Raw genomic sequence first — 26,155 nt, 5'->3', positions numbered from 1 at the left:
CGTTGAAAAATGTAGTAATTACCTTTTTAACTAAAACACATTATCATCTTTATATATTCTAACAAAAAAAAGAATCTTCTACAATTAACACGGGCTACATATATCATAATTTTATTCTCACGATAATATTAGTTTATTATACTATTAAAGCCGAAACATTAAAAGTTTGGTCGATCAGTACTTGGGTCAAATTATGGGCCTACTTATATAATCGATTATCTTTTAACTAAATCTATTATCATTTTTATATGTTCTAACTAAAAAAATTCAATTCTCTAAAAATAATATTGGACAACATAGCAACTATTCTTTTTAACTAAAACACATTATCTTTTTCGGAATCCTAACTAAAAAATCGATTTTCCAAAAATAACACTTGCAACATTCATATAAAAAAGATATTATATATCTATATTTTATACTATTAAAGCCGAAATATTGAAAGTTTAGTCGGTCGTACTTGGGCCAAAATACGGGTCTATCTATATACCAATTATTCTTTTTAATTATAATGTTATCTTTTTTATATTTTCTAACTAAAAAAACTCCATCATTTAAAATAACATCGAGAAACATAGTAATTAACTTTTTAACTAAAACACATTATCTTTTTTATATTTTCTAACTAAAAAACGGATCTTATACAATTAACAGGAGCTACATATATAAAAAATATAATATTATTATATATAATTTAATAAATCACCTGTGATATTTTTCAACCAAAATACATTAACATTATTTTTAAATATACTAATGGACTCACTTTAAAAGTAATATCATAAATCTATAATATACTATTATACTGTTAAATCCGAAACATGAAAAGTTCACTTAGTCGGTTGGTCAGTTGAGTTCGGTGAGCCGGTTGTATTCGACCAACAAACCTCCTTAATTTATAACATATTATAATATATTTTTTATTATCAATTAAACCAAAACATTTAGGTTAGTATGATGGGTTGGTATTTGGTTTTACGCGTCTTTTTAACTTACTATATTACGTACCATATTATTAATTATTAATAACAAAATATTAAAAGATTGACTGATTGATTTATATCTGATTTTATAGATCTTCTTAAAATATAACATGAAAAAAAACGTATTTTAACATTCTCAGTAAAATATATATGTTCGACCTAATTTTTAATTATTTGACGAAATTAATTATTAAGAATTTATCATCTGTTAAATAAAAAATTTATTTAATCATATTATTCTATCATAATTATATTCTCACAATAATATAGTTTAAGTTAAAATATATACGATAAAATAGCAAATATTATAACCGCCCGTGCTTTGCACGGGTTATAAGCTAGTTTTTATATAAAAGTGTTAGACTTTTACTTTTTTAATATAATAAAGTTTATATTTTTCTAATAAAATAAATTCAACAGAAATATAGAAAATGAGAATGAGGGGCTGATAAAGCTCCAACGAGCTTTTTTATATGTAAGAGACCTACGTGGATACAGAGGGAGCTGCCGTCAGTTGAATTCTTGTGTCGCGTTAAATTTTAATTGTGTTCTGCTCAACCATTTCATCAATCTCGTCATTTAGTCTGTGCAAAGATCAAATTTTACCGGCGAAATTGTTGAAAATTTTGAATATGCGTGCTGATGAAGCCATTCACCTTCTTGGGTTTCCTCCCAATTCCCGTCCCTCTCCTTCCCAGGTGCTCTCTCTCTCTCTCTCTCTCTCCCCCTCCCTCTCCCTCGTTTTCCCATAAATTTTGGTTTTTGCTATGGAAATGCTGATGATCATCTTTAAATTACGTGACTTTATAAAAAATGGGAATCGGAGTCAATTCAATATAAAATTAATGGTATCCCTCACTACATGTGTACTTATAAAATAAAGATACAAATTTGATCAAGTTCCAATAGAACAAGCTCATTTAGCGAATCGTTAATTTAGAATTAGTCTTTTAGTCTTTTATATGTTCCGATAATCCAATTCTAAAGTGTTGTGTAATCCTTGCGACTCGATTATAGGTTAAAGAGGCCTATAAAAAGTTGGTCTGGGAAACTCATCCTGATCGTTTTCCACTTCCTCAAAAGCCTCAGGCGGAATGCAGGTTCAAGTTGGTAAGGCGTTGGAATGTAGTAGTCTATTTACATGCTCTGGTTTTCGTCTATTATTGAAGTTCAATCGCAGCAAAGTTTAGTGAAGTATCTTGACCAGGTCCTACATTATTTGATTAATAGTACCTCTCCAGGTTTTTATTATGATTAATGGCCTGTTTTTGTAAATATCAAACTTGAGAGCTATGCTTGTGATCTGCGGTTGAGATCTACGGCTTGCTGAACAGTGATAAGTACATGAAATGGATTTTACTTTCATTTGAATGACTTGACACACACAGACATGTGCATATATATTGAAATGTTTAACGTGTTTGTAACAAAATAAAATATAACTTGTACATGTCTCATGAAATTCATCACTTGAAAAATGAATTTCTTGCTCCCAAACAGAATCCTAGGGTCACCTTTTAAGGAACACATTACAAAATCATTTGAATTAAATAACTTTGAATTAAAGGGTATTTTAGAATATATGGACGAATTGGCATCTGAAGTAAATGCTTGGATAATTGTAATTTTGTTAAAAAAAAATTGCTTTCCCTTGGACTTGCAAAAAAAGAGGGCATAACGTTGCACCTTTCTTGAAAAGATTTTTAAATATAACATAAAATATAAATACAACCTCTGGTTGAGTGCACTAATCGAAGCAAAACGAGTTAACTGTAAACTAGTAGTTAATATCTAAATCTCATGTATCTGTTAGCTGTAGCATTCTTTTGCACTCCTGTTTTGTTGTTTTTAATTGGATCAAGGCTGAGATATGTACTTGCTTCATGCAGGTTTCGGAAGCCTACACATACTTGTTATCTGGTAAGTCTTTTCTCTGTTATCTGGATGATAATATTGAAATTTGATCTAACTCCCTTGGTTTGCGCAACTGCCGCTGCTTGAAATATGTACTGGAATATTCTTTACAAAATAACATAGCATAAGCAGACAACATAGTTCTGTCATTTTTTTCTGCAGTTCTAGATGTGTGTATGTCATGTCTTCATTCTATGTTATCTGTTGCTAGTTTCAACATCCACCTAAATGATTGCTGTTCCTGCTAAATCCATTGCATCATTTGATCAATGTATTAGTTTTCAGATAAAGCCTGTATCTACGACATTAATTTATATTGTCATGTGTTGGAATAGCAATTCCTTAAGTTTGGTTGTAAAAGATACCTGTTCCAGCCGTGTTTTGGTTGTAGCTTCTAATTGCTATTACAAGGATATGCCACTGAACTGATGAGTCTGTTAGCCATTACGGCATTGCTATATTTTTGTGGATAAATCTATTAACAAATTATCCTCATGGATATAAAAATAAAATAAAAATTCAATTTATCAATCTGATTCAATGTTTTCATTATTGGTATGACAGGTGTCAGGCAAGAAGGGTCAGCTACAGGTTATTAAGTTTTCTGTCATGTTTTCTCTTGCACCAAAAGGTGCGAGACGTGTTTTTTCTGTGCTAAAAAGTATGATCTGAATAGGAACATATTCTAGAGTTGTACGATATGGAGGTCAAAGATCGCATGGAGGAAAAAGGAATAGCGCTCTAATCGGGGTCCCTTTCCTTTTTATCATTCTGGGAACATTTGCACTTGGTGGGTCATTTGCGTCAAGGTAAATCCTAGTGTTAAAGTTGAAGATAAATTTCCGAAATCAAGTTGTAGTCTAGATGATTAGTGTTCCTCGGTGCTTCAGGTTTATGTATTTCTTTTACTTTAATCAGGGCTTACAAAAGGCAGAAGGAGGCATATCCGTCCCATAATCCGTTCCTTCCCTGATACAGAAATTGGATACTCGGTCAAGCCTATAACTGTGGGAATGGTAGTTGTGGTGGTAGATGCAATAATTCAACTATATCAGTTATATATGAAATTTTCCAGAACAGAAGTGATTTGGTGCATCGGTTTTTACTATAAATTGTTACCTTATGAGCAACTGGTCAAAAGATGTTAAATTTTAGTTTTAGGTATGTTCTTTTAATCAATACTTAAATTTTGTACCAGGAAAAAAAATTCTTGGCCCGAGATGGGAGATATAATACAAGTTCAAGTATTGTAGAAAGATGTGATTTGATTGCTGTTTCACCTCTTTTATTTGGTAGCACATCCTTTTCCCCCTCCCCTTCTCGCTCCCTCCCTCCCAGGATCTGGCTTCATTTTCATGAGAAATATTGTGTCACCACCAGACACTTTCTAATGAATAATACTCTGCTGTATCACTACTGATTATGTGCATATTACTAGAGTTGTTAGATTCCAGTTCTTGTTAGCAGCTTTAAAAAAGCTTTGCTTTTATCAATTCTGAAAGTTGAGTCTGGGGACATCTCCAATATTAAAACAGAATTTTGAATGCAATTGGTATATATTTTATGTATCATCCTTCTAGAGGCACTGATTATAATCACAAATAACGATTTCGTCGGTATAATACTCTAGCCGGACAATACCTTCAACTGAAAAATACCTGGTTGGTCTTCATCTTTTTTTCACTATTTACATAAAATTATCATTAAATTAATAACAGCACTCATTAATAGTTGCTTCTCTTCATATAATCATAATAACCTTCTTTTACTATTCACATATAATTATCATTAAATTAATAACATCACTCATTAATAGTTGCTTACTACTCATGCTCTTCATATAATCATAATATTTTAGGAAATTAGCATACATACGCCATTTTAAAGTAATAATTGCAAAACTACGGTCTCCAAGATTTTATTGCAAGCTTACGTTTTTTCAAAGAAAGAGTTAAAAATTTGCAAATATACGTTAACAGCCGCAACAATTCAATTTCTCTCTCTAACATCTGAGTCTCTCTCTCCCTCTGCTCCTCTCCTTTCATTCCCGCATCTCTCTTGCTCTTTATCTCTTTTTCTCTCACTCTTCCCCGCCGCACACCATCAGATCCGCCGTCGTCTCCAATGGCTCCGACAACACCGAGTCTCCATTTCCACTCAATCCCTAACCCTTAACCCCCCTTTCTCCTTCCCGTCCCACATCCCCCATCAAATCTGTTGCCGTCTCTTGCAGCTCCGACGACGACGGATTCCCTCGACCACGACAGCGCGATCGCCGGAGAGAAATAATGTCCAGAAGGAGAGATAAATATTTGAGTTGCTTTTAAGTTGATTTTTTATAATTTGAGTTGCTTTTGTTGATTTTTTGGTTGCAATACTTGTTAATTTTGTTTTGGTTGTTTTTGTGGTTGTTTTTATGTTATTGGCCCCGCAGGGGCATTCGTTTTAGTCATTTGCAACTAGTTGCAACTTATCATGCAATTAAACGTAATTTTCAAAAGATTTTTTTAAAGTTGCAGGTTGCATATAAGGTTACTAACAGTTGCATACTTGCATATATGGTTGCAGATGCAACACCGTATTTTTGTAATTTTTTTTGGAAGATAGTATTTTCGCAATTTGTTTAAAAAAATGACAATACTTTTACAAAAATTATTTTTGATATGGGTATATATGAAAAAAACCCTAATATTTTTCCTCAGTTCTATCTTAACAAACTTTTAGAAACAATTTCATAATTATAAGACTATACATTTAACTATCCTCCGAATAAAGTTCTAAGCTTTTCGATGAAATCTATAAACCCCATATTTTCTTCTAAAAATCATAATCTTATAATAGTAATTAATTATTTTCCTTACTTATCCTATATCTACTTCTTTATTAATTACATTTTTTATATATTTTTTAAGTTTTCTTATACATTAACGCTCCCTATAATAAGTCAAAATTAAAGAAGCTAGGTGGATATTGATTTTGGGCAAGAAAATATATAAATTGAATTTGTGTGATCTTAGGTATATAAGAAGGTATGCATAACCGATCCAAAAAAGAAAAATGAAATGTAATGATAGAAAAAAATCCAGAAAAATTATATTTGTTGGTTCATATAATAATGCCTTTACAAGAATTTTAACATCTTTACATATATTACATAAGAATATTATATACATTATTACTTAAATGAATGTATATTTCAGATTAATGTGTTTTCATTCATCGAAATTCTACTATAACTTATTGTGAAGTTTAATTGCCATATTTCAATTCACAATTTTTTTGTACAAATTAATTAACTAAAAATGTTAATATATTTTGTCAAAATTAATTAAAGGTGCTGATATATGCACACCCTACACCCTGTTTTATACCAAATTATCCTTGTCTTTTATCATTTTAACCAAATATTTTATTAATTCAAAGGGATAACTTAGTACAAACTAGATGAAAGGGTGTGCATAAATAAATTTAGGGTGTGCATAAATCAGCACCCTTAATTAAATGTGTCATTATTGTAAGAGAGCTGTTAATGAATGTAATAAATACAACTAACATATAATTAATGTAAGTATATATTAGGTATAATTCAAGTGTAATAAATGTAATAATTAACAGTATTCTTATAATTATGAAGTAAGTAAGTGTATATTTGACCTTTAATTAATATTGACGGTTAATAATCTAAATGTAATAAATATAATAATATATTGTAATAATAAATTAAATAGGAATATATTCAATATTTGACGGCCATTTTTTGGGCTCTTTTTACCCTTGATATATATATAAGTAGAAGTAGATTATAAATTATTTGAAAAGTTTATATCATTTTCCATTTTAATGTTTGAAAATTAATGATAATAAGTCTTAAAAATTAAACCATTCAAGCTGCCAAACACAAACCAGAAACACAATTACTTTAGACAACAATCAATAATGGGACTATTTGACTAGTTTAAAAAATTTACTTATTATTTAAAGGGTAAAGTAGATTATAAATAATAAATAAACTTGACTTATAATTTATTAAAAGTGTTTAGATAATTTTACTTGTAAGTTAATTGAGTGTTTAGTAATTTAAATTTATAAATTCTAAAAAAAATCAAATTATTAAAATACAAGATATTTTATTAATAAATAAAAATTTATTACACATTAAAATTTAAAAATTTCATAATAAAATGCAAATCACTAAAACAACCCAAAAACAAATTAGCATCTCTGACTTCCGGCTTCCGACTTCAAAAGTTAAAAAAAACCCACTTTTGCTTCTTTTACCAAACGACATGCAAGAAGTAAAATAATATTTCGACAGTGGAAAGCCCAGATCCTTCCGTTTAATTGCTTATTTTTTTATTATTCTTTGTTTTTCATTAGTTTTTTTAATAAGCCTCCTTTTTTGGGCAAGTTTTTTTTAGTTTTATATCATCGAAACTTTCGATTTTAATTTTTATTCGCTTTCAGAAGGCTTTTTGGATTTGTGAGTGGATCGATTATCTCCTGGTGTAGGTTTGTGGTGTAGATCTAATCATTTTAATTTGCAGTTGGATTTTCTCTCATGTGTTATAATTAGAGTTTGATTTCTCTCCCTTGTGAGAGTGTGATTTTTCTTAGTTTGGATTTATCAATAAAAGCCTTCCGGAAATTGCATTTGTGGTTGATAACTCAAACGGATATTTTGGAAAAAGATGATGAACACAATGCAAAGATCTATAAATATACCATCGTCATTTTCGACATCTCTTATGTGTCTTTTCTCGGGTATAAAGACATGCATCTTAATTTATTTTATGTTTATTTGACTTGATCATTCTTGTAGATGTCGTATGGTTGTTATTTATTGAATTATCTCCTTCTCTTAAAAAAAATTAAAAATAATTTAAAACGCTGAAAGAAGTTAGAAGTCCAGTTACCAAACATGCACGATAAATAGTATTAATTTTTAACATTTAATAAAGTAGTTTGTAAGATGAACAACAATCGAATAACAACAAATAATAATAACTACTTTAGTATCTATTCATTTCAAAAACTCTATAAATATAAGCTTCTGTTACCCTTTCATTTCAATCGAAAAGCCCATCTCATAATAAATACTATATAATTATATATATAACGCAATACAATTACCGGCAATGGCAAAAAATATTATTACGAAGATTATCATTTCGATGATATTATTCGAGTTAATAATGATCGCAAGTGCTCATAATAATGGTGATCGTGTAAAATGGTCACGGTCATGCTACGATTCTTGCAAGCTGCGTTGTACAATAGGTGGAGTACTAGATCGTCTTTGTCTTTTTGAATGTCTGCTTCTCTGTGGGGCCCCTTCAAATGTATCAGACGATGTTCGTGTCTGCACCTCTTCTTGTGCCAAATTTATCGATTCCGGTAACTAAATTTTTTAATAAAAATATACGTCATGACTTTACTAATAGAATTAATTGGTGTCTATAGAACTAATTTTATTTGTTTTTTTGCAGATATAAATAAGTTGGAGGAATGTGTTATTGATGATTGCGGCAAAAAATGCATAACTCAGTTCTGAATTTATCGGAGCTGATTTTTTTTTGATTTCGTATGGTTTTTCTCTTTTCATATGATCCAACATAACAAGTCAGTGGAAATCACTTTCTCTAGAAATATAAGGAAGAATTGTATTGACTTTGTTTGCTCAATCAGTTGGGTTCAAATAGTAAAGTTTTTTCTTTAATTTCTGTATATTGGACGGTATATTGTTGTTTTTGTAATTAGATTTGTAAATATCCATTATAATATTATCCTTAGTAAAATATAAAATAAAAATTTATATTTTCTTGAAATTCGTACAAGGGTCAAACTCAAATATACCGATGATATAATATAATAATAGTGAACAAATTAAAGAGCCAAGGAGAGGCTTACTTAACTAGAAATTGAAATCTTGAATCATTTATTCTAGTGGTTAGTTGAAACTTGAAAGACGAATGGTTCAATTTGTGTCTATGCATGGTTGGTTTGTGTAAAAATTATTATTTTTGATTGATTTTTTTGTGAATTAAAATTTTTATTATACATTTTTATTCAAAAAAAATCTATTAAATAATAATTTTAACTATTCGATCAAAACACTTAAAAATACGTGCTCAAAATCAAAACGTCAAATATTAAAAAACAGGGAAAGTAGTTCACTAAAAAAAACATAATGTTTGCGTCTTAAACATACAATTATCACAACAAGACTCTTCTGGTCTTAAACTGTTTGATAATTTCTTCGGTCGAGACCATCTCAAATATCTCTTTCTCAGTGTAGGTGAATAAACAATTATTTAGCCAATGATCTCCTATCAGGTTCCGTAATGACTGTTTGACAATCTTGATTGTCGAAAAGGCGCTCTCAACACTAGCAATAGCAACCGGCAAAGTCAAAGTCAACTTCACCAGATTAAACACCAATGAATGAACTAAAATTTTCTTTGTTTCAATCATGTCTGAGCAAGTCCACAAATGCCATTCACCTCAATAAAATCTGTATGATTTTTTACATCAAAAATATAATTGAGAAGTTGATTTTCTAATATTATGAGATCAAGCGGAGAAAAATCAGCAAGATAAAACTCGACAAATCGAATGAGCTTGTTCTTATCAATGGCGGAGAAAAATCAGCAGTATACATGTATTGCACGTATAAATTTTAAATCCTAAAATCCAAAAAATTTAATATTAAAATCTAAATTTTAAATCCTAAAATATATTTCTATTTGTATAACAAAATTTCTATAAAAAAAAATTAAACTATTACAAGTTATGTATAAAAAATGATACAAATATAGAACTATCAAGCATAAATTAATTTTTTTTTACAAACAGTAACTATTTTTTTTGATATAAAATATTATTTATACTAAATGAAACATCATATAAACCATTAATTTATTGATGATAATGTCAAAAGTTATGTTTCAAGCATTTACAATCATGTGTTGAGAAGATGATTAGAATTAAATTACTTATTGCAATTTTAGGAAACTTTATCATAATAAAAATATATTTAAGGAGTTGGTTAGAATTGATTGGTTAAATTGGACATACAGGAGATTGTGTAAAATTTATCGAACTTAAAATACATTGTACTTGACTATATTATTCGGTTAAATTTTAAAAATAATATATTATTAATAGAGTAGGTTGTATAAATAGAATATATCACTTTTAATAAATGTTCAATAGATGTTGGCTATATTCAAAGACAAGAAGAATATACGATTTTTTAACTAAATATTTTACATAATAGTTGAAGATGCTTTTAGGTATTAAAATTAAACCATTCAAGCTACAGTACCAACATAAACAAAAAACGCAACCACCTTAGACAACAACCAATAATAAGTAGTACTTAATGTGAACACAATCTTTTTTTAAATGTGAACACAATCTTTATGGATATACCAAATCTCGCAGGTATTCTTGAAATCAATCAAGGAAGCTCATTCAAGATCAATGACAGTATGAAGGTGAACTGCATATATGTAATAATTGGGACACTGACCCATTTACATTATCATAAAATTAATATATGATTCCTATTTTTTATATATTATTTTATTTGTTAATTATTTTTATTTTTTAATGCCTATTTATTAGTTAAAAATTATTATTCTTTTATGGTTCTAATTTTTGTTGCTATCAGTTTTTTTAATGATTATTATCTTTACAATCCTTTATTTTCTATTCGAAATTTAAGAAAATTATAAGACTAAATCGATAATAAAAATTGTATGTATTACCTTACAAATCTTAAATATAAGTTGTATTTTATCTATAATTTTGTTAGTTTGAATAAATATAATCCTATTTCTATTAGGATTACTAAATAGGAAAAGAATTGTCTCATCTTTAGAATTCAATAAGAAAAACTAAATAAAAAAAGAATGACTCTAAGTTTCTCATCATTCTTGGAGTGGATGGTTAAAGTGGAGGAAGTTGCACAAGGCAGAGTTTGGACAGACAATTATGCTGTTTTGAGAGATTTTGGTTTATGCTACTGGTGGTCTCTTTTTTTGCTGTTGCAGTAGCAAAGGAAAAAGTGTAAAAGTTGCAAAAGTATTGTTGGTTAAATTTAATAATACTCCATTCATTCTATCAAGTTTCCTGTTTGAATGTTGGCTCTCTGTTATCTTTCAAAATTTTAGTGCCATTTTATGATATAAATACTAATCACTCAATATTTTTATCCACTTTTTTATTTTATTAATTAAATATTAATTGTTTCCACAATTTTATCTAAAGGGTGAACGGAGGAATTTTAATAAATATTTTAAATCACTAAATAAAATAATATTACTTTTTCAAGGAAATTATGAATCTAATACATTTTTATTAAAATTTTATTAAGCAATTGAAATTATAGGAGATGAACATAATATTAAACAAATTAGAAAATAAATATTTCAAGAATATAAGAAGTATAAGGACTTAAGGAGCACAAAAATTAAAGAAAAAAAGAATAAATCATAGAAACAAATAGTATAGAATATAAAAATGAGAAAGAAAACTAAAAATTCTGAACAAAAAGGTATACAAAAGACTCAAAGAGGCCAGACAAAAATAATTCCTAAGAAGGAAACATATATTATTTTGAACAAAAAAAAGATATAATAAATATAAATGTTTTTATAGAATTAAAAAGTTATTGTACATAAAAAGATGAACACACAAAAATATAAATATAAAAAAGAGAAATAAAATATAAACATAAATGAATTTATTATGTGATACCCGTTTAAATATTAATTATCTACAGGTTATTATGAAAAGTAATTTCTAATCGTAATATCTCTCAGTGATATATTTTTTTATCATCATCGAAAACCGGTTGAAATTTATAAAAATTAAATGAAACATAAACAATTTCCGTGTGCGAAGCACGGGCAAAAAGCTAGTAATATCTTAAGGAAAATGCTAAGTACCCCAAATTTTGTTCCCAAAATTTTTTCCCAAATCTATGTGGCAAGTTGTGATTGGTTATACTCATACTAATAAATAATGGGACCCCCTGTATGCACATAAACCACCCAACCAAATTCCGCCATGTATTTGCCACGTCATTTGGGAAAATAATTTGGGGACAAATTTTGGGGTCCCTAGCATTGCTCATATCTTAATAAGTACTAGTAATAAGCATTAATATCTATCTCATGTATATGTAAGTTTTAAAATATCCACAAGTATAAGCATTAATAAGCATTAATATCTATCTCATGTATCCGTAAGTTTTAAGATATCCACAAGTATAAGATTCTGCCATCTCTCATTTCAATCGATAATCCCATCTCCGAATATATATACTACTAATAAAAGTCAATACAATTACTAGCAATGGCAAAAAACATGATTATGAAAACTATTACGTCGATGATATTATTTGAGTTAATAATGATCGCAAGTGCTCATAATAATGGTGATCATGTAAATATGTCACCGGCATGCCTCACGGCTTGCCAGAAGTTTTGTACAAAAGATGGACACCTTGATCCTGTTTGTTTATCTAAATGTATTTCCGTGTGTTGGGCCACTCCAATTGTATCAGATCATGTCCGCGTCTGCACCTCTTCTTGTGTTCAATCTTCTTGTGCCAAATTTATCGATTCGGGTAATTTAAATTTTTAATTTGTTTTTTTCTTTTTTTATATTATTATATGTCATGATTTTACTAATACAAATATTTATATCTATATATTGATGTAAGAACTTGTGGAGATGCAAATTTCTAAAATTTTAAAGCTGATAGCTTATTATGATTTTTTATTTGTTTCCTGCAGATATAAACAAGGTGGAGGAATGTGTTATCAATGACTGCGCCAAGAAATGCATAACTCAGTTCTAAATCTATCGCTGATTTTGTAATTTCGTGTTTTCTCCAGAAATGTAAAAAAAAAAAAATTGTATTGACTATGTTTGCTCAATCAGTTGGGTTCAAATAATAAAGTGAAAATTATTATTTTATCTTTTTGATTATTGGATATCAGATAGATGTTTTTCTAGATCCGTAAATGTTCATCTTATGAAATATTATCAATAGTTAGATACAAAATTATAACTCTTTATTTTTTTATTTAAAAAGAAAAACTCTCTATTTTTTTGAAAATGGTACCGGGTAAAATTCAAATATACCAATGATATAATTATATTCGCAATCCAAAATCTAATAATAGTCAACTTAATAATGAACCATGTAGAGGCTTACTTGACTAGCAATTGAAATCTTTAATCATTTATTCTCTTATAATTCATCCAAATTTAGATTTGATACTATTTTATTCAAATATAAATCGATTTCTAAAATTTGGAATTCAGATCTAAACCGAAAATGAGCCGAATATAAATTTATTAATATTATATCAATTTTATTTTAGTTATTTATATAAATATTATTTGGTTTAAATAAACATAATATTATAAAAATATAATACTTATAATTATATATAAATATGTGTATATAATTTATTATATATATAAAGATATTAATAATGCATTATCATGGTGAATAAATCAAATCATGTTTTACGAAGATTTAAATTTAAATAATAAAAAATGATGGCGATTTACTTATAAATGTAGTGAGTTAAAAATATAATTTGTATATATGTTCGAATCGAATATTAATCATGGATCATATCCAGATATTCAGGGAAGATTGTGAGAAATATTATATGAGCGGGTATATATGAGTGTGATATCCGGAATCATATTTTATTCGAGTTTATTTTTTATGACAAATTTCGGTCATTTTCCACACAAATATAAGAATATATCATATTTTCGGCATGTAAACTTTTATATAAAGATAATGTGCGAATAATTTTTATCGTAATATAAATTATTAAATTTTAGCTAATAATTTTGCAGGATCTGATACTCCTGGTTCGCTCCCAAAACCCTGGTTCGGGTCTCTCCACCAAAATTAAAACCAACTGAAGCTTTCTCTCTATCCTTGGATACAAAAATACACAATGCAATATACTAAAATAAGAATCCTGTTTCACCATCGGAAAGAAGTGCTTCTTTAGGAATGCTAACTTTTCTCTCAGGACTTCCTCTCCCAAACATTTTGATCACTTTTGCTTCTCTTCCAAATATTTTAATCACTTTTAAATCTTAACTTGCTTCTCACTTTTGTTTAACTTCTTTTATTTAAGAAAGAAACACTTATTTTAAACTCACCCAAACGACCTCTATCTATATATCTCACCTTACTTTTTCTCTATACAAATTATGCTACTGCTAATTTTTTCCTTGGTCTGCTTTTCTCGATATTTAAAATTTAGGAGGACCACGAAAACGCCAGTGTCGAGTAACCAACACGGTTATTTTCATCGTGGAAAAGGATGGAAACTGACATGATCACTCGTTTCAGAACAGGGGTTGTTAAACTGACAGAACTTATTTTTTTTACTTTAAAAAAATTGTGTGTTTGTTGCTTTCCTAACAGCGGGGGAATCGAGGGACAGAGATTATTGTCTGCTGTCGATTGGAGTTTAGTGGCTTATATAACAACTCAATTCGGCTGCCATTGTTACAAGACAATCCAATCTTCAGTATAGGTTGCAGAGACGATACTTGTAATTTGTCGTGTTATCTAATGCATTTAAATCAACAAACGGCATACTGATATCGTATATAAATTGCTTTAAGTGATGCTTGAAAAACTCAGAACTAAGGACAGTTGTAAGAATATTTAAGTGATGCATGTAGTGAATGAAAAGATTAGATTCTGACGTCGAGTCCATCATGGTTACCTCTGATACCATGTTAAATGACCAGATCTCCTAATACCTCGAGTTTGGCTCTGATACCATTTTAAGCGACCAGCTCTCCCGATACCTCAAGGTTAGCTTGATACCATGTTAAATGACTAGCTCTTCTAAAATCTCAAGGTTACCATGTTAAGTGACCCGCTCCCCTAAAACTTCAACGTGTTGGGAGGAGGGTTTAGCAGGATCATATTGTATTCTAACACTATTGTTTAGTCATTATATCCGCTCTTGAATCTCAAGTCGTAGCAATAGACAGGTATTGTCACTTCTACACATTACTTCTTGCTCCATTTCATTAGATCATCACATATATTTCCTCAAAAACAATCATCTATATAATGTCCGAAGTCATCAGGACTTTGTCGTACCTTGGGATGGAAACTGGAGCAATGCATGACTCGAGCTTTATCAGAGAAGGAGATGATGAATGTGAATTGCAATTAGCAGCAACAGAGAGACTACCTGCATACAGACAAACTTCAATATCACTCTTTGATGAAGAAAACCTTGTAAATACCTCGACAGTGAATCAGGAAACTAGCAAGATGACAAATCTTGATGTCCCAAAGCTTGGAGTTCCAGAAAGACGCGCACTTATAGACAAACTACTAGAGAAAATCGAGGAAGACAATCATAAATTGTTACTTAAACAGAGAAGAAGACTTGAAAGGTCTTGATCAATTTTTCTGGTACACACAATTTTAATTACTTAAGCAGACATAATTGTTTATTGTTGACACTTCAGTTAAATACGTTCATTTTCTCTTCAGAGTGGGGCTTGAATTTCCTCAAGTGGAAGTCAGGTATCAAAATTTATGCATAGAAGCGGAATGTGAGGTTGTTCATGGGAAACCACTGCCAACTTTGTGGAGCAGCCTAAAAAGGGTTATCGCGGTAAGTCCAATACAGGTATTATTATCAGCAGCATAGCTATTAAACCCGACATAATTTCATTTATAGTAAAAATGTAAACTGGTCCATAGAACATTAACCTCCACCGGTCATTTGCTTATAGTGTGAACAAATGATGTCAATGACAAACAGGCTGCTACAGATGTTATATGGCGGAATTCTCATGTGTACAAGATCAAAATCCTTAAAGAAGTAGATGGGATCATTAGGCCTTCAAGGTTGGTAAATATCAATAGTTAATGGTCATATAGCTGAACTACGCCAGACTTACACACAAAAACTTCTCTTGACAGGATGACACTGCTGCTCGGCCATCCTGGATGTGGGAAATCCACATTGTTGTTAGCACTGGCTGGGAAACTAGACCCGAATCTAAAGGTTCGCACTTATGCTACATATTCCTCAAAAACAAATGGTAAAAGTGAAATCATATTTTTTAAGATGAAATTCATACAGTAATAAACTACAATTGCATAAATGTTGCATAACAATAATATCAATTCAGAAGACACTCACCAAAACAGAGAAAAAAGTAGTGAAAATCAGTACTACAGTAAACTGATGACATGGCCTGAGTCTTTTACATATTAAAACACTGGAAACTTTTTAATCACTTATAAAAAGGCAGCTGACTCGAATTTATTCTTTTAAATTTTCAATTAGGTCACTGGAACCGTCACATACAACGGTTACAACCTCAATGAATTTCTTCCTCAGAATACATCAGCTTATATAAGCCAACATGACCGACACACTTCTGAGATGACAGTAAGAGAAACCCTTGATTTTTCAGCACGCTGTCAAGGGATTGGTAGCAGAGCAGGTAAGATTGTTAATGAAACTACAAGCTTGACAGATTGTTTTAAGGATATTTGATACTGAAGTTGATTCATCTAATTTTTTTATAGATATTTATGAAAAAGTCTGCAGAAGAGAGAAACAAGCTGGGATTATTTCTGAACCTGAAATTGACAGCTATATGAAAGTAAGTTATGTAGTACAGGAATCTGTTGGCCATTAATTAAATATATTTTTTTGTTTTACTGCTAAAGCTGCATTGAAGAATTTAGCAAAAAAAGACATGCACCATAATCATTTTATTTAGATTCAGCAAGTTTTCTATGCTAATTATTCTCATTAATAAATTTGAACTGAACAGGCATTAGCTACTGAAGGGCTAAAAGAAACTCTACAGACTGACTATATTTTAAAGGTACTGGACTTAAACAAATAAACAAAAAACCAACTTAGATACGCTATGCAAGTAAAACCAAAAACATACATCCTCAAATCATATATTTCCAATTTTCCACCATTCAGATACTCGGACTGGATGCCTGTGCTGATACAGTGGTGGGAGATGCAATGAGAAGAGGAATATCAGGTGGTCAAAAGAAAAGATTGACAACGGGTAATATTGCACAATACTCATGTTTGGCTTAGAAATCATAAAATTAGGTGGATGTTTGGCTCAACAGAAGCTGGGCGTATTTGAGTCAGAAGCCCGCTTCTGCTTATAATGAATAAATTATGACTAGTTTCATCTTTTGCATTACTGACATAACATGTTCATTCCATCATAACATATTTTCCATATGTTTCTATGTACTAGGGGAAATGCTGATCGGTCCTGCCAAAGTTCTTCTTATGGATGAAATATCAAATGGTTTAGATAGTTCAACCACTTTTCAGATAGTTACTTGCCTTCAGCAGCTGACTCACATTACAGGATACACCACATTGGTATCCCTACTTCAGCCAGATCCAGAGACTTTTGGTCTCTTTGACGACATTATCCTGATGGCTGAAGGTATGACTTTATACCATGGGCCAAAAGAATATGTATTGGAATTCTTTGAGAGCTGTGGCTTCAGGTGTCCACAAAGAAAAGGGATTGCAGACTTCCTACAAGAAGTATGTGACGTGTCCCTAACCAGCTTGACTAATAAGATCTGACAATTGAGCATCCATAAATTGATTCATCTTTAGCATTACTATTTTTCAGGTCGTCTCAACAAAGGATCAAGGACAATATTGGGACAATATGGATGAACCTTACAATTATATCTCTGCTCAAGACTTTAAAAGAAAATTCAGAGATTTCTATGTAGGGAAGAATCTGTATAATGAATTTTCTCATCCAACTGATAAAATTGAAATCCAGAAAAGCCCTTTGTCCTTCAACACTGGCTCTGTCAAAAACCTGGAGCTGTTTAAAGCTTGCATGGCAAGAGAATGGCTTCTTATGAAGCGTAATTCATTTGTTCATGTATTTAAATCTGTACAGGTATTAATCTATTATATCTAAGTTTTAAAAGCAGTATTGCATAATAATCATCTAGAAATTCACAAGTCCTTTTAACTGGTCTGGCTTTTATGTTGATGCAGCTAGTTGTCACTGCAATTATAACAATGACTGTTTTCATTCGTACACGGACAACCCTTGATGACATCCATGCAAATTTTTACATGTCATCGCTATTTTATGCCCTCGTGAGGCTAGTGACCAATGGTGTCTCAGAGGTGTCCATGACTTATTCGCGCCTTCCTGTCTTCTACAAACAACGCGATTTCTACTTCTACCCTGCATGGACTTATGCTATTCCAGCTTTAATTCTGAAGATTCCATTCTCATTCCTAGATGCTTTTCTTTGGACAGTCCTCACCTACTTTGCCATAGGTTACACTCCTGAACCTGAAAGGTGCAGTTTCAGATATTAATTTTCTTTGGATTTTAAGAATGTTTTAATTCTTCTCCAACTGCTGTTTTTTTCATACATGATGCAATTACAGGTTTCTTTGCCAACTTCTCCTCCTTTTTGTTCTACATCAAGTATCGATATCTTCATTTCGTTTGCTAGCTACCATGTTGCGGAATCCAGCTTTTGCTGTGTCCTGCAGCCTTTTCTCCATGCTAGTGATGTTTCTATTCTGCGGCTTTATAATTCCACAATGTAAGACCAGTGATTAGTTACTAATTACATGTTCTATAGAGTACGAAATCAGACTTTTTGTCCTGAGTGCAGCCTCTTTGCCTGCATGGCTAAAATGGGGATTCTGGCTTTCTCCTATAACATATGCTGAAATCAGTATTTCAACAAATGAATTTCTTGCTCCACGATGGAAAAAGGTGTGACCCTACGCAATTTACTGCCAGATATATTTATTTATCTCGCGCTTCTCTGCAATAATATTATTTTCCCTTTTGGCACTGAAAAAATACTGAAAAGTTAAATACTGATGCACCCTACCCTCACTGAGTTTTGAACCGTAGACAGCTTGTTACCAAAGAGAATAGGAGGGGATCCACTAGATTAAACTGTATGGGATTAATGGCCAACGCTCAATTTCATTTCTTTTTCAGGTCTTCTCTGCAAATGTTACGATAGGGCAAGCAGTTCTCACACAGCATGGCCTCAACTATGGTGCAAAGTTCTACTGGATATCCATAGGAGCACTAGTAGGATTTTGGATAGTTTTGAACATTGGATTCACCTTCGCATTAACTTGGCTAAGATGTAAATCCTTTACATAACAAACACGAGAAGAATCATATACATAAACAAAAAAGCATCTAATTCTATACGCTAACCTGCATCATATTCTTTTAGCTCCAGGAAGATCTCGCACTGTTATATCTCAAGAAAGCATATCCAAACAGAAAAAAGGCTGCAACATGAGAACATTGTCTCAGAAAAACATGTGGACTCATGTGAGTTGTTCGCAAGCTCCTGAGGAAGTAAAACAACGAGGTAAGAACTCATTCTATCAGGTAACATCAAACATCACAGCAATCATTTAGTTATGAAATGCAACTTTAACAAAGATCATATTTTTAAGCAGGGATGGTGTTGCCTTTTGAGCCTGTGACAATAACATTCCAGAATGTGCAGTATTATGTCAATATGCCAACGGTAAACTTCAATGCTATGAAGCTATTTTATCACCATAAGAGTCCGATTTTTCTCTTCTTTAAGTTGGGGAAAACCTACAGAATGGGACTATTTTTGTTGAATGAGAATCATACTGATGAATAATCTGGTTTTTTATACACGAGCAGCAAATGAAAGAGCATGGTTCTGAACAGAAAAGGTTACAACTTCTTCAAGATATTACAGGATCATTCAGACCTGGAGTTCTGACGGCTCTGATGGGTGTTACTGGAGCAGGGAAAACAACACTCTTAGACGTTCTCTCAGGACGTAAAACTAGTGGTGACATTGAAGGAGAAATTAAAATTGGAGGCTACCCAAAGGTTCAGGATACATATGCTCAAATATCTGGTTACTGTGAGCAAACTGATATGCATTCTCCAATGGTCACTGTAAAAGAATCATTGGCCTTTTCAGCTCGGTTACGTTTGTCTTCTCAGCTTAGTGAAAGTAATAAAAATGTAGGTCAGATTCATTAATATCTGATAGAGAAAACTTACTTTTATAATCTGATTTGCAAAAAAAAAAAAAAAGATAATAATAATCTTGGCAGAGGCCCTAAAACATTTTTTTGCACTTACATTATACTGAATTTCATTCAGTATAAACTCTTTCAGAAAGTTTTGTGGGGAGAAGAACACTGAACTGAATTTTCTGTGTTGCAGGAGTTTTTAGAAGAAGTTCTTCACATGATTGAACTTGACGATATAAAGGATGCATTAGTTGGCTTTCCTGGTGTAAATGGTATCTCATATGAGCAGCGAAAACGGTTAACTATTGCAGTAGAGCTTGTTTCAAATCCATCAATAATATTCATGGATGAACCAACTTCTGGTCTAGATGCTAGAGCAGCTGCAATTGTTATGCGAGTAGTTAGAAATATTGCTAATGCTGGAAGGACAATTGTGTGCACTATACATCAGCCAAGCATCAACATATTTGAGGCATTTGATGAGGTAACTCTAAAACAATGAGTGTACATGTTAAAATAGTACTAGGGAAATTTAGTTTTTTTTTTCCTCTGCAGCTACTTCTAATGAAGAGAGGTGGAGAAATAATATATTCTGGAACATTGGGTCTTCATTCGAGTGATCTCATTGAGTATTTTGAGGTAAGAAACAGAGCCAGCGGACTTTTTATTTTCTTTTGTAATTTTGTTCTAAAATCAATCAACAGTGCGCCTGGTTAATTTACAAAATTTTCATATGTAGAACTAAGAAAATAACTATTTCTCGACGATAAATCATAAGTGAAATGTTTAAGATACCGGCTCTTCCCATATCCCTCTCCTTTTATCTTGCTTTCAGGGGATTCCTGGAGTAGCAAAATTACAAGAGAATTATAATCCAGCAACCTGGATGCTAGAGATTACAAGTGCATCTACAGAGGTTCAGCTTGGTCTTGATTTTGGTCATATTTACAAAAGGTCTCATCTATATGGGTAAGAATGTACCATTCATGCTGCAATTTTTCAAAAATTAATCTGAATCCTCAACGAGCAGTGTCATCAAAAAAGTAAACCAGAGTTCCGCGTGTTGCCCTGATTACATATCCTAAGATTACAAAATAGGTTTCAAACTAAGCATTCCTATCTTCAAGTCCACTTATCTTGAGAAATGCGGATGTTATTTGTCGTTTCCAGAACAAAAAGAAAGATTCACAAGTCTATAATGTTCCTAAAGCACGCTAAAGTTTTTAATAGCCCCTTCTGTTAACTTTTTATAATGCAGGAAAACTGTGGAACTAGTTAAAGAACTGAGCTCTCCAGTCAAAGGCTTAGGACAAATAAAGAATTCTACTTGCCTTTCACAAAATGAATGGGAACAATTCAAAGCATGTCTTTGGAAACAGCATTTGTCATACTGGAGGAGTCCAAAATACAATTTGGTGCGGCTAACATTCATTACCATGGTGTCTTTGCTGCTAGGAGGACTTCTTTGGCAGAAAGGAACCGATATGTAAGTTTTTGTTTCAAATAAATAATCCGAGGAATGGTAAAGCATGTGGACAGGTGGTGACTTCTAATCAGAATCTCAGATTCAGAAAGCAGGTTTGTAAATGTAGAGGTGGAGTTGAGGGAACACAGGGAAAAAAATTAAAATAAGAAACAGGCACTAAATCCGCCAGTTTCATACTTTGGAGCCAATAATAGAGCATAATATCTAGTCCTCTGCTTGTATCAGACTTATAGTAAGAACTCGCTTGTAAACTTCAAACAACTAACCATCCCAAATCCCAACCATGAGAATTGCCTATATCTAGAGAAGCCTATTTGCACGTATTTCATCAGTCCAAACATCATGCAAGTAAATGTTTCTAAATAAAATACTTACTGGAGTTTTTTGTCTTGCAGCAACGACGAACAGGACTTGCTGAACATACTAGGAACCATATACATATTTGTACTGTTCTTGGGAATAGCCAACTGCTCATCAGTTCAGTCATTCATAGCCACGGAAAGAGCTGTTGTGTGGAGAGAAAGATTTGCTGGAATGTACTCCTCTTTGGCTCATTCACTTGCACAGGTCCATAGTCATCGATAAGCATATGGTCCTGCTATTGAAATATCAAAGGGTCCTATAATTTTTTTTTAAATTAATGTTTTTTCCATGCTGCAGATGGTGATTGAAATTCCATATCTATTTCTACAAGCATTTATATTTGTGATAATCACATATCCAGCAATAGGCTTCTACTGGTCTGTCAGTAAAGTATTATGGTATTTTCACACGACATTTTGCACCGTACTCTATTTCACGTACCTTGGAATGCTTCTCTTCGCCATCACTCCATCTCTGCAAGTGGCTTCTATAATGGCAACCTTCAGCTACACCATACTGAGTCTCTTCTCCGGATTCTTGATACCTGGACCGGTAAGCCTATAACTAATTAGAAGTTAATCCTCGTTTCATAGAGGAAATAATTAATTTGGAACTAAGATTAATTATTAATAGATTATTATTAGGAAATTTGGGAGATTATTGAGCCTGACAAAAAAAGGCGGTAACACCCTCTAAACAAAATTTACGCAATGCAAATTCACACACGCAATATCAGTTTTTAATAAATTGTTTTTTTTAATTCTTACCAGCAAATGCCGAAATGGTGGGAGTGGTGTTATTGGTTATGCCCTTCAGCCTGGTCCTTGAGAGGCATTCTGACATCGCAATACGGAGATATAAACAAGGAGATCCTGGTATTCGGAGAAAAGAAGGCAGTGAGTACCTTCTTGGCGAGTTACTTTGGTTATCATCACAAAGATTTGAGTCTGGTAGCATCAGTTCTATGTATTTTCCCACTTGTCTTTGCATCTGGCTATGCATATTTCATGGCTAGACTTAACTTTCAGAAACGGTAAATGCAGACTTTTTTGTGCATGCAGAAGACATTATTATTAATGAGATGGGAGAAAATCCGAAATAAAAACGGATTTTTTGGGTTCAGTTGTTTCCACAAGCAATCAGAAAACCATTTAAGTAAAAATTCCATGTTCAGTTGTTTCTCTGAAGCAGATATCAGCTGGAAAAAACTTGTATGCGGTGAAGGTGGATCGAACACCTGACCTCCAGATCTTCAGTCTGGCGCTCTCCCAACTGAGCTATCCCCGCTTGATGTTTACATTTTGTTTTACTGAATACCTAACATAAATCCACATGATTACAATCTGTGTCAATATTTCACTGTACAATGGTTCAGATTTTCAAGTTTTGCTGGCTTGTAAACTGTAATCTGGTTAATGTAGTAGAAAATAAAACAAACATATTCCATCCAAAGCTGCTTTTACACAATCTGACTCAGATCAGGATCTGCAGCAGATTTTGAATCTAATAGTGATACCAAATAAACTCAAGTACACAGCAGATAGTTTTATTCATTCATACAGTCACAACATACAACAAAAACCACAATGAAGACATATTACATTACTTTATTCTCTGAGGTTCAGAGAAACCCTCATTTTTAGACCCTGCACACTAGAAATCACACTTGATCCACAAAGGCTCATCAAATCTACCCTTCAACTCATCTCCAGCCACATCACCACCCAAACTCAAACGCCCAACATCCACGTCATTCCTCCCATGCCATGCTGGTGTCCCGTTCTCGTATCCATTCCATGTCAGCCTCCTCAATCCACTTCCATCAAGCTTCACTATAAAAAGATCGCCATAAGGCTGAAACTGATTAGGCAATGAAATCGGCTCTGCTGTAACGCCAGCCATATTCGCGGCAAATAACATCCACTCTCCATCCGCACTAAAACACACATGGTTAATCCTCTCAGTATCTCCATCAGATCCTGCAATGTGGATTCTCCTCAAATCTGAACCATCTGGACTAACAACATAAATGCTAAATTTACTCTCGTCTTTCGGATTGTGCCTATTAGATGAAAATGCAATTAGTTTTCCATCTGGTGACCAGCTTGGCATAGTGTCAATCCACGGCCCTTCTGTCAATTGACGAATCTCACCCTCAAATTCGCCCTTGACAGCATCCATTACATATAAATTCTTATAACCAGAACGACCCGACCTAAAAACTATGAATTTTCCGTCTGGTGAGCACGACGAAAAGGCATTATTTCCTGTCACTTCTTTAGTAAGAATTTTAACATCTACTTCAACTTCTTCACACTTATCTGTCAAATCCTCTGGATCAAACGTGATCCGTGCAATTTCAACTGTTGCTTTCACTGTCGCGAAAATAGGTCCAATCGAAGTGTAAATCACATTCTTCTCAGTTGGACTCCAATCATTGTTAAACGCAATTCGGTTCTTCAACAAAGTCCATCGCCTAGAGCCATCCGATTTTACAACTTTTAAGCCCGAATCAGGGCCTAAACCTTGATTATACGCGACAAAATCACCATCAGGCGAAAAAGTAGGAAAAAATCCATTAATTCGCAGCATCCTCAAGGTGTTAATTGGAGACGATATTCGTTCCAAGTACGGAATCACTGATTCTCCGCTGCAAGATTCACCTCGAAATCTGTGATAACCGAGAGAAGTAGAGTCCGAGGACACAAACGGACTGTAATGATGCATATCAGCGTTTAACAACATAGTGACAGGAATAAAAGTCTTCAATTCAACATCGAAAACTTCAATATGACGATACTTATTATCAGGCCTCCGCGTTGCAACAATAATTTGATTTTTATTGTGCATTGCAGCAGGTGTAAAACAATGTACACCTGGTGGAGTAATTCGCTGAGGAGCGCATAATTCGGCAGTTTCGTCGAAATTATTCGACAAAACTAGCCGAAAAATACTCCACCAACCGTCATCAGCTTGACGGTGAAAGTAAAGAGTGGAGTCACCTGACCAGGTGGGCCAGCCGCCATGGTGGCACACCACAAAGCGCTCCTCAGGATTAGATCTTCGAAAAACGATAATATTCGTTTCGAGATCGTGAAATTCGCCTGACCAGGGCCGAGACCCGTAGGATGCAACAGCGAAACACTCTCCTGACTCTGAAATCGCAGGACTGTAATCAACTTCATTTTTCGGTGTTAATCGAGTAGGCTTTCCTTTTTCGCCGTTTATTCGGGAAGTATACAGCGCAGACCAGCTCTTAAAAAGCTGGTCTGGCTCCTCGTGAGCTGAAATATAGTATAACTGATCGTCTTTGATGATCGGCCGGTCGTTAAATTTGCTTTCGGGCACCGAGTGAAGAAGACTTGGCCTGGTGAGTCCTGGTTCGGTTAAATAAACCTGAGCTGATCCGTTTCTTTCGGAGATGTAAACAATTGATTGATTATTTTTTTTGTCATCGAGAAATTGCGCATTGAAATTGATCGATATTCCATCAGTGAGACGTTGCTCTTGGGGCAATGTAGCGGGAGACTTGTGGAGAAAACCCGATAGGTTTACGGAGAAAATGTCGAATCCGTATTCGGTTCTGCCTACGGTGGAAAAGATGATTGTGCCATTAGGGTTAACCATTGTTGAAGTGGAGTGACCAAGGAAAGTGAAGTGTTGATTTGTGAAGTATGGGAAGTGTTTGATAAATTTAATGAAAGTGTGGGGAGATTTATAGGAAGTGAGAAATGCAGAGGATAGACGTTGGGAGTTCATGGTATGTGTTTGTATGCGTCGGTAGTGACGCATGTGCTAATATCCAAGCTTATCTATCTATACTATAGTCTATACATGTGAGCTGATGCGCAAGTGGGGGCCTTGCCAAAAGATTTTGTTACTTCGATGATCAGATATTTTGATTTCGATATATGCTTTCGTAATACTGCTTCTATCCTAAACTAGCTTCTTAACCCGTGCAAAACACGGGCTGTTTTAAATTATTTTATTATATATGTTCATCATTTTTAAATTAAAATTATTTGTATTATAAAAGTAATTTGGATTGTACATTTATTTATATTTTAAGTCATATTATATGATGTCTGTATGTAAACATATCCTCACTATTATGATATTTATTAATATATGAATACAAAAAATATACACTGTTTAAAATTTTATTATATAATTAAATTATCACCCATTTAAAATTATTGAAAATTTAATTTAAAAAAATGATATTTTTGCTGAATTGGAGTCTTTGTCGTATAGTTATATATTATATTTATAATTATTCTAATATATATATTTAT

At 32.4% G+C, this 26,155-nt stretch overlaps 3 protein-coding genes and 1 non-coding gene across 5 annotated transcripts; 2 read left to right on the top strand and 2 right to left on the bottom strand.

Moving 5' to 3' along the window:
- Positions 1 to 1,475: 1,475 nt before the first annotated feature.
- Positions 1,476 to 4,169, top strand: LOC108194909 (uncharacterized). Its single transcript, XM_017361848.2, has 6 exons — positions 1,476 to 1,681; positions 2,001 to 2,093; positions 2,873 to 2,903; positions 3,462 to 3,488; positions 3,574 to 3,706; positions 3,816 to 4,169. The coding sequence occupies exons 1-6, from the start codon at positions 1,616 to 1,618 to the stop codon at positions 3,868 to 3,870; spliced, it is 405 nt and encodes a 134-aa protein (XP_017217337.1). The 5' UTR covers positions 1,476 to 1,615; the 3' UTR covers positions 3,871 to 4,169.
- A 10,788-nt stretch (positions 4,170 to 14,957) lies between these two features.
- Positions 14,958 to 23,218, top strand: LOC108222541 (pleiotropic drug resistance protein 3). 2 transcript variants are annotated; one of them, XM_064083608.1, is made up of 25 exons: positions 14,958 to 15,365; positions 15,466 to 15,589; positions 15,740 to 15,825; positions 15,901 to 15,985; positions 16,271 to 16,430; positions 16,516 to 16,592; positions 16,767 to 16,820; positions 16,928 to 17,018; positions 17,220 to 17,521; positions 17,613 to 17,894; positions 17,996 to 18,309; positions 18,401 to 18,561; positions 18,634 to 18,737; positions 18,972 to 19,125; positions 19,219 to 19,359; positions 19,451 to 19,521; positions 19,668 to 20,000; positions 20,205 to 20,495; positions 20,567 to 20,650; positions 20,847 to 20,980; positions 21,270 to 21,497; positions 21,893 to 22,064; positions 22,158 to 22,412; positions 22,631 to 22,756; positions 22,922 to 23,218. In XM_064083608.1, exons 1-25 carry the CDS (start codon positions 15,034 to 15,036, stop codon positions 23,099 to 23,101), a joined length of 4,341 nt encoding a protein of 1,446 aa, XP_063939678.1. In that variant the 5' UTR covers positions 14,958 to 15,033; the 3' UTR covers positions 23,102 to 23,218. The 2 variants fall into 2 exon arrangements, with proteins under 2 accessions (XP_063939678.1, XP_017251946.1); XM_017396457.2 differs by lacking the exon at positions 22,922 to 23,218 and having other exon boundaries at positions 22,631 to 22,916.
- On the bottom strand, positions 23,075 to 23,147 carry TRNAF-GAA (transfer RNA phenylalanine (anticodon GAA)). The gene has a single exon. It is a non-coding gene; the product is annotated as a tRNA-Phe (tRNA).
- A 162-nt stretch (positions 23,219 to 23,380) lies between the features above and the next one.
- Positions 23,381 to 25,619, bottom strand: LOC108205496 (uncharacterized). The gene has a single exon (XM_017375476.2). The coding sequence runs from the start codon at positions 25,617 to 25,619 to the stop codon at positions 23,514 to 23,516; it is 2,106 nt and encodes a 701-aa protein (XP_017230965.2). The 3' UTR covers positions 23,381 to 23,513.
- Between the last annotated feature and the right edge of the window lie 536 nt (positions 25,620 to 26,155).

The sequence above is a fragment of the Daucus carota genome, chromosome 1, assembly GCF_001625215.2.
Source record: "Daucus carota subsp. sativus chromosome 1, DH1 v3.0, whole genome shotgun sequence".
NCBI classification, from domain to species: domain Eukaryota; kingdom Viridiplantae; phylum Streptophyta; class Magnoliopsida; order Apiales; family Apiaceae; genus Daucus; species Daucus carota.
The sequence above is the reverse complement of the archived record's forward strand: the minus strand, read 5'-3'. Positions and strand labels throughout refer to the sequence as shown.

Excerpts from the sequence above, each read along its gene's own strand:
- LOC108194909 (XM_017361848.2), top strand. The coding sequence starts at position 1,616 with ATGCGTGCTGATGAAGCCATTCACCTTCTTGGGTTTCCTCCCAATTCC. Across the intron at positions 2,094-2,872 it reads CGGAATGCAGGTTCAAGTTG|GTTTCGGAAGCCTACACATA; the intron begins GTAAGGCGTTGG and ends TGCTTCATGCAG. Across the intron at positions 3,707-3,815 it reads GGTGGGTCATTTGCGTCAAG|GGCTTACAAAAGGCAGAAGG; the intron begins GTAAATCCTAGT and ends TACTTTAATCAG.
- LOC108222541 (XM_064083608.1), top strand. The coding sequence starts at position 15,034 with ATGTCCGAAGTCATCAGGACTTTGTCGTACCTTGGGATGGAAACTGGA. Across the intron at positions 15,366-15,465 it reads CAGAGAAGAAGACTTGAAAG|AGTGGGGCTTGAATTTCCTC; the intron begins GTCTTGATCAAT and ends TTTTCTCTTCAG. Across the intron at positions 19,360-19,450 it reads TGAGGAAGTAAAACAACGAG|GGATGGTGTTGCCTTTTGAG; the intron begins GTAAGAACTCAT and ends ATTTTTAAGCAG.
- LOC108205496 (XM_017375476.2), bottom strand. The coding sequence starts at position 25,619 with ATGAACTCCCAACGTCTATCCTCTGCATTTCTCACTTCCTATAAATCT.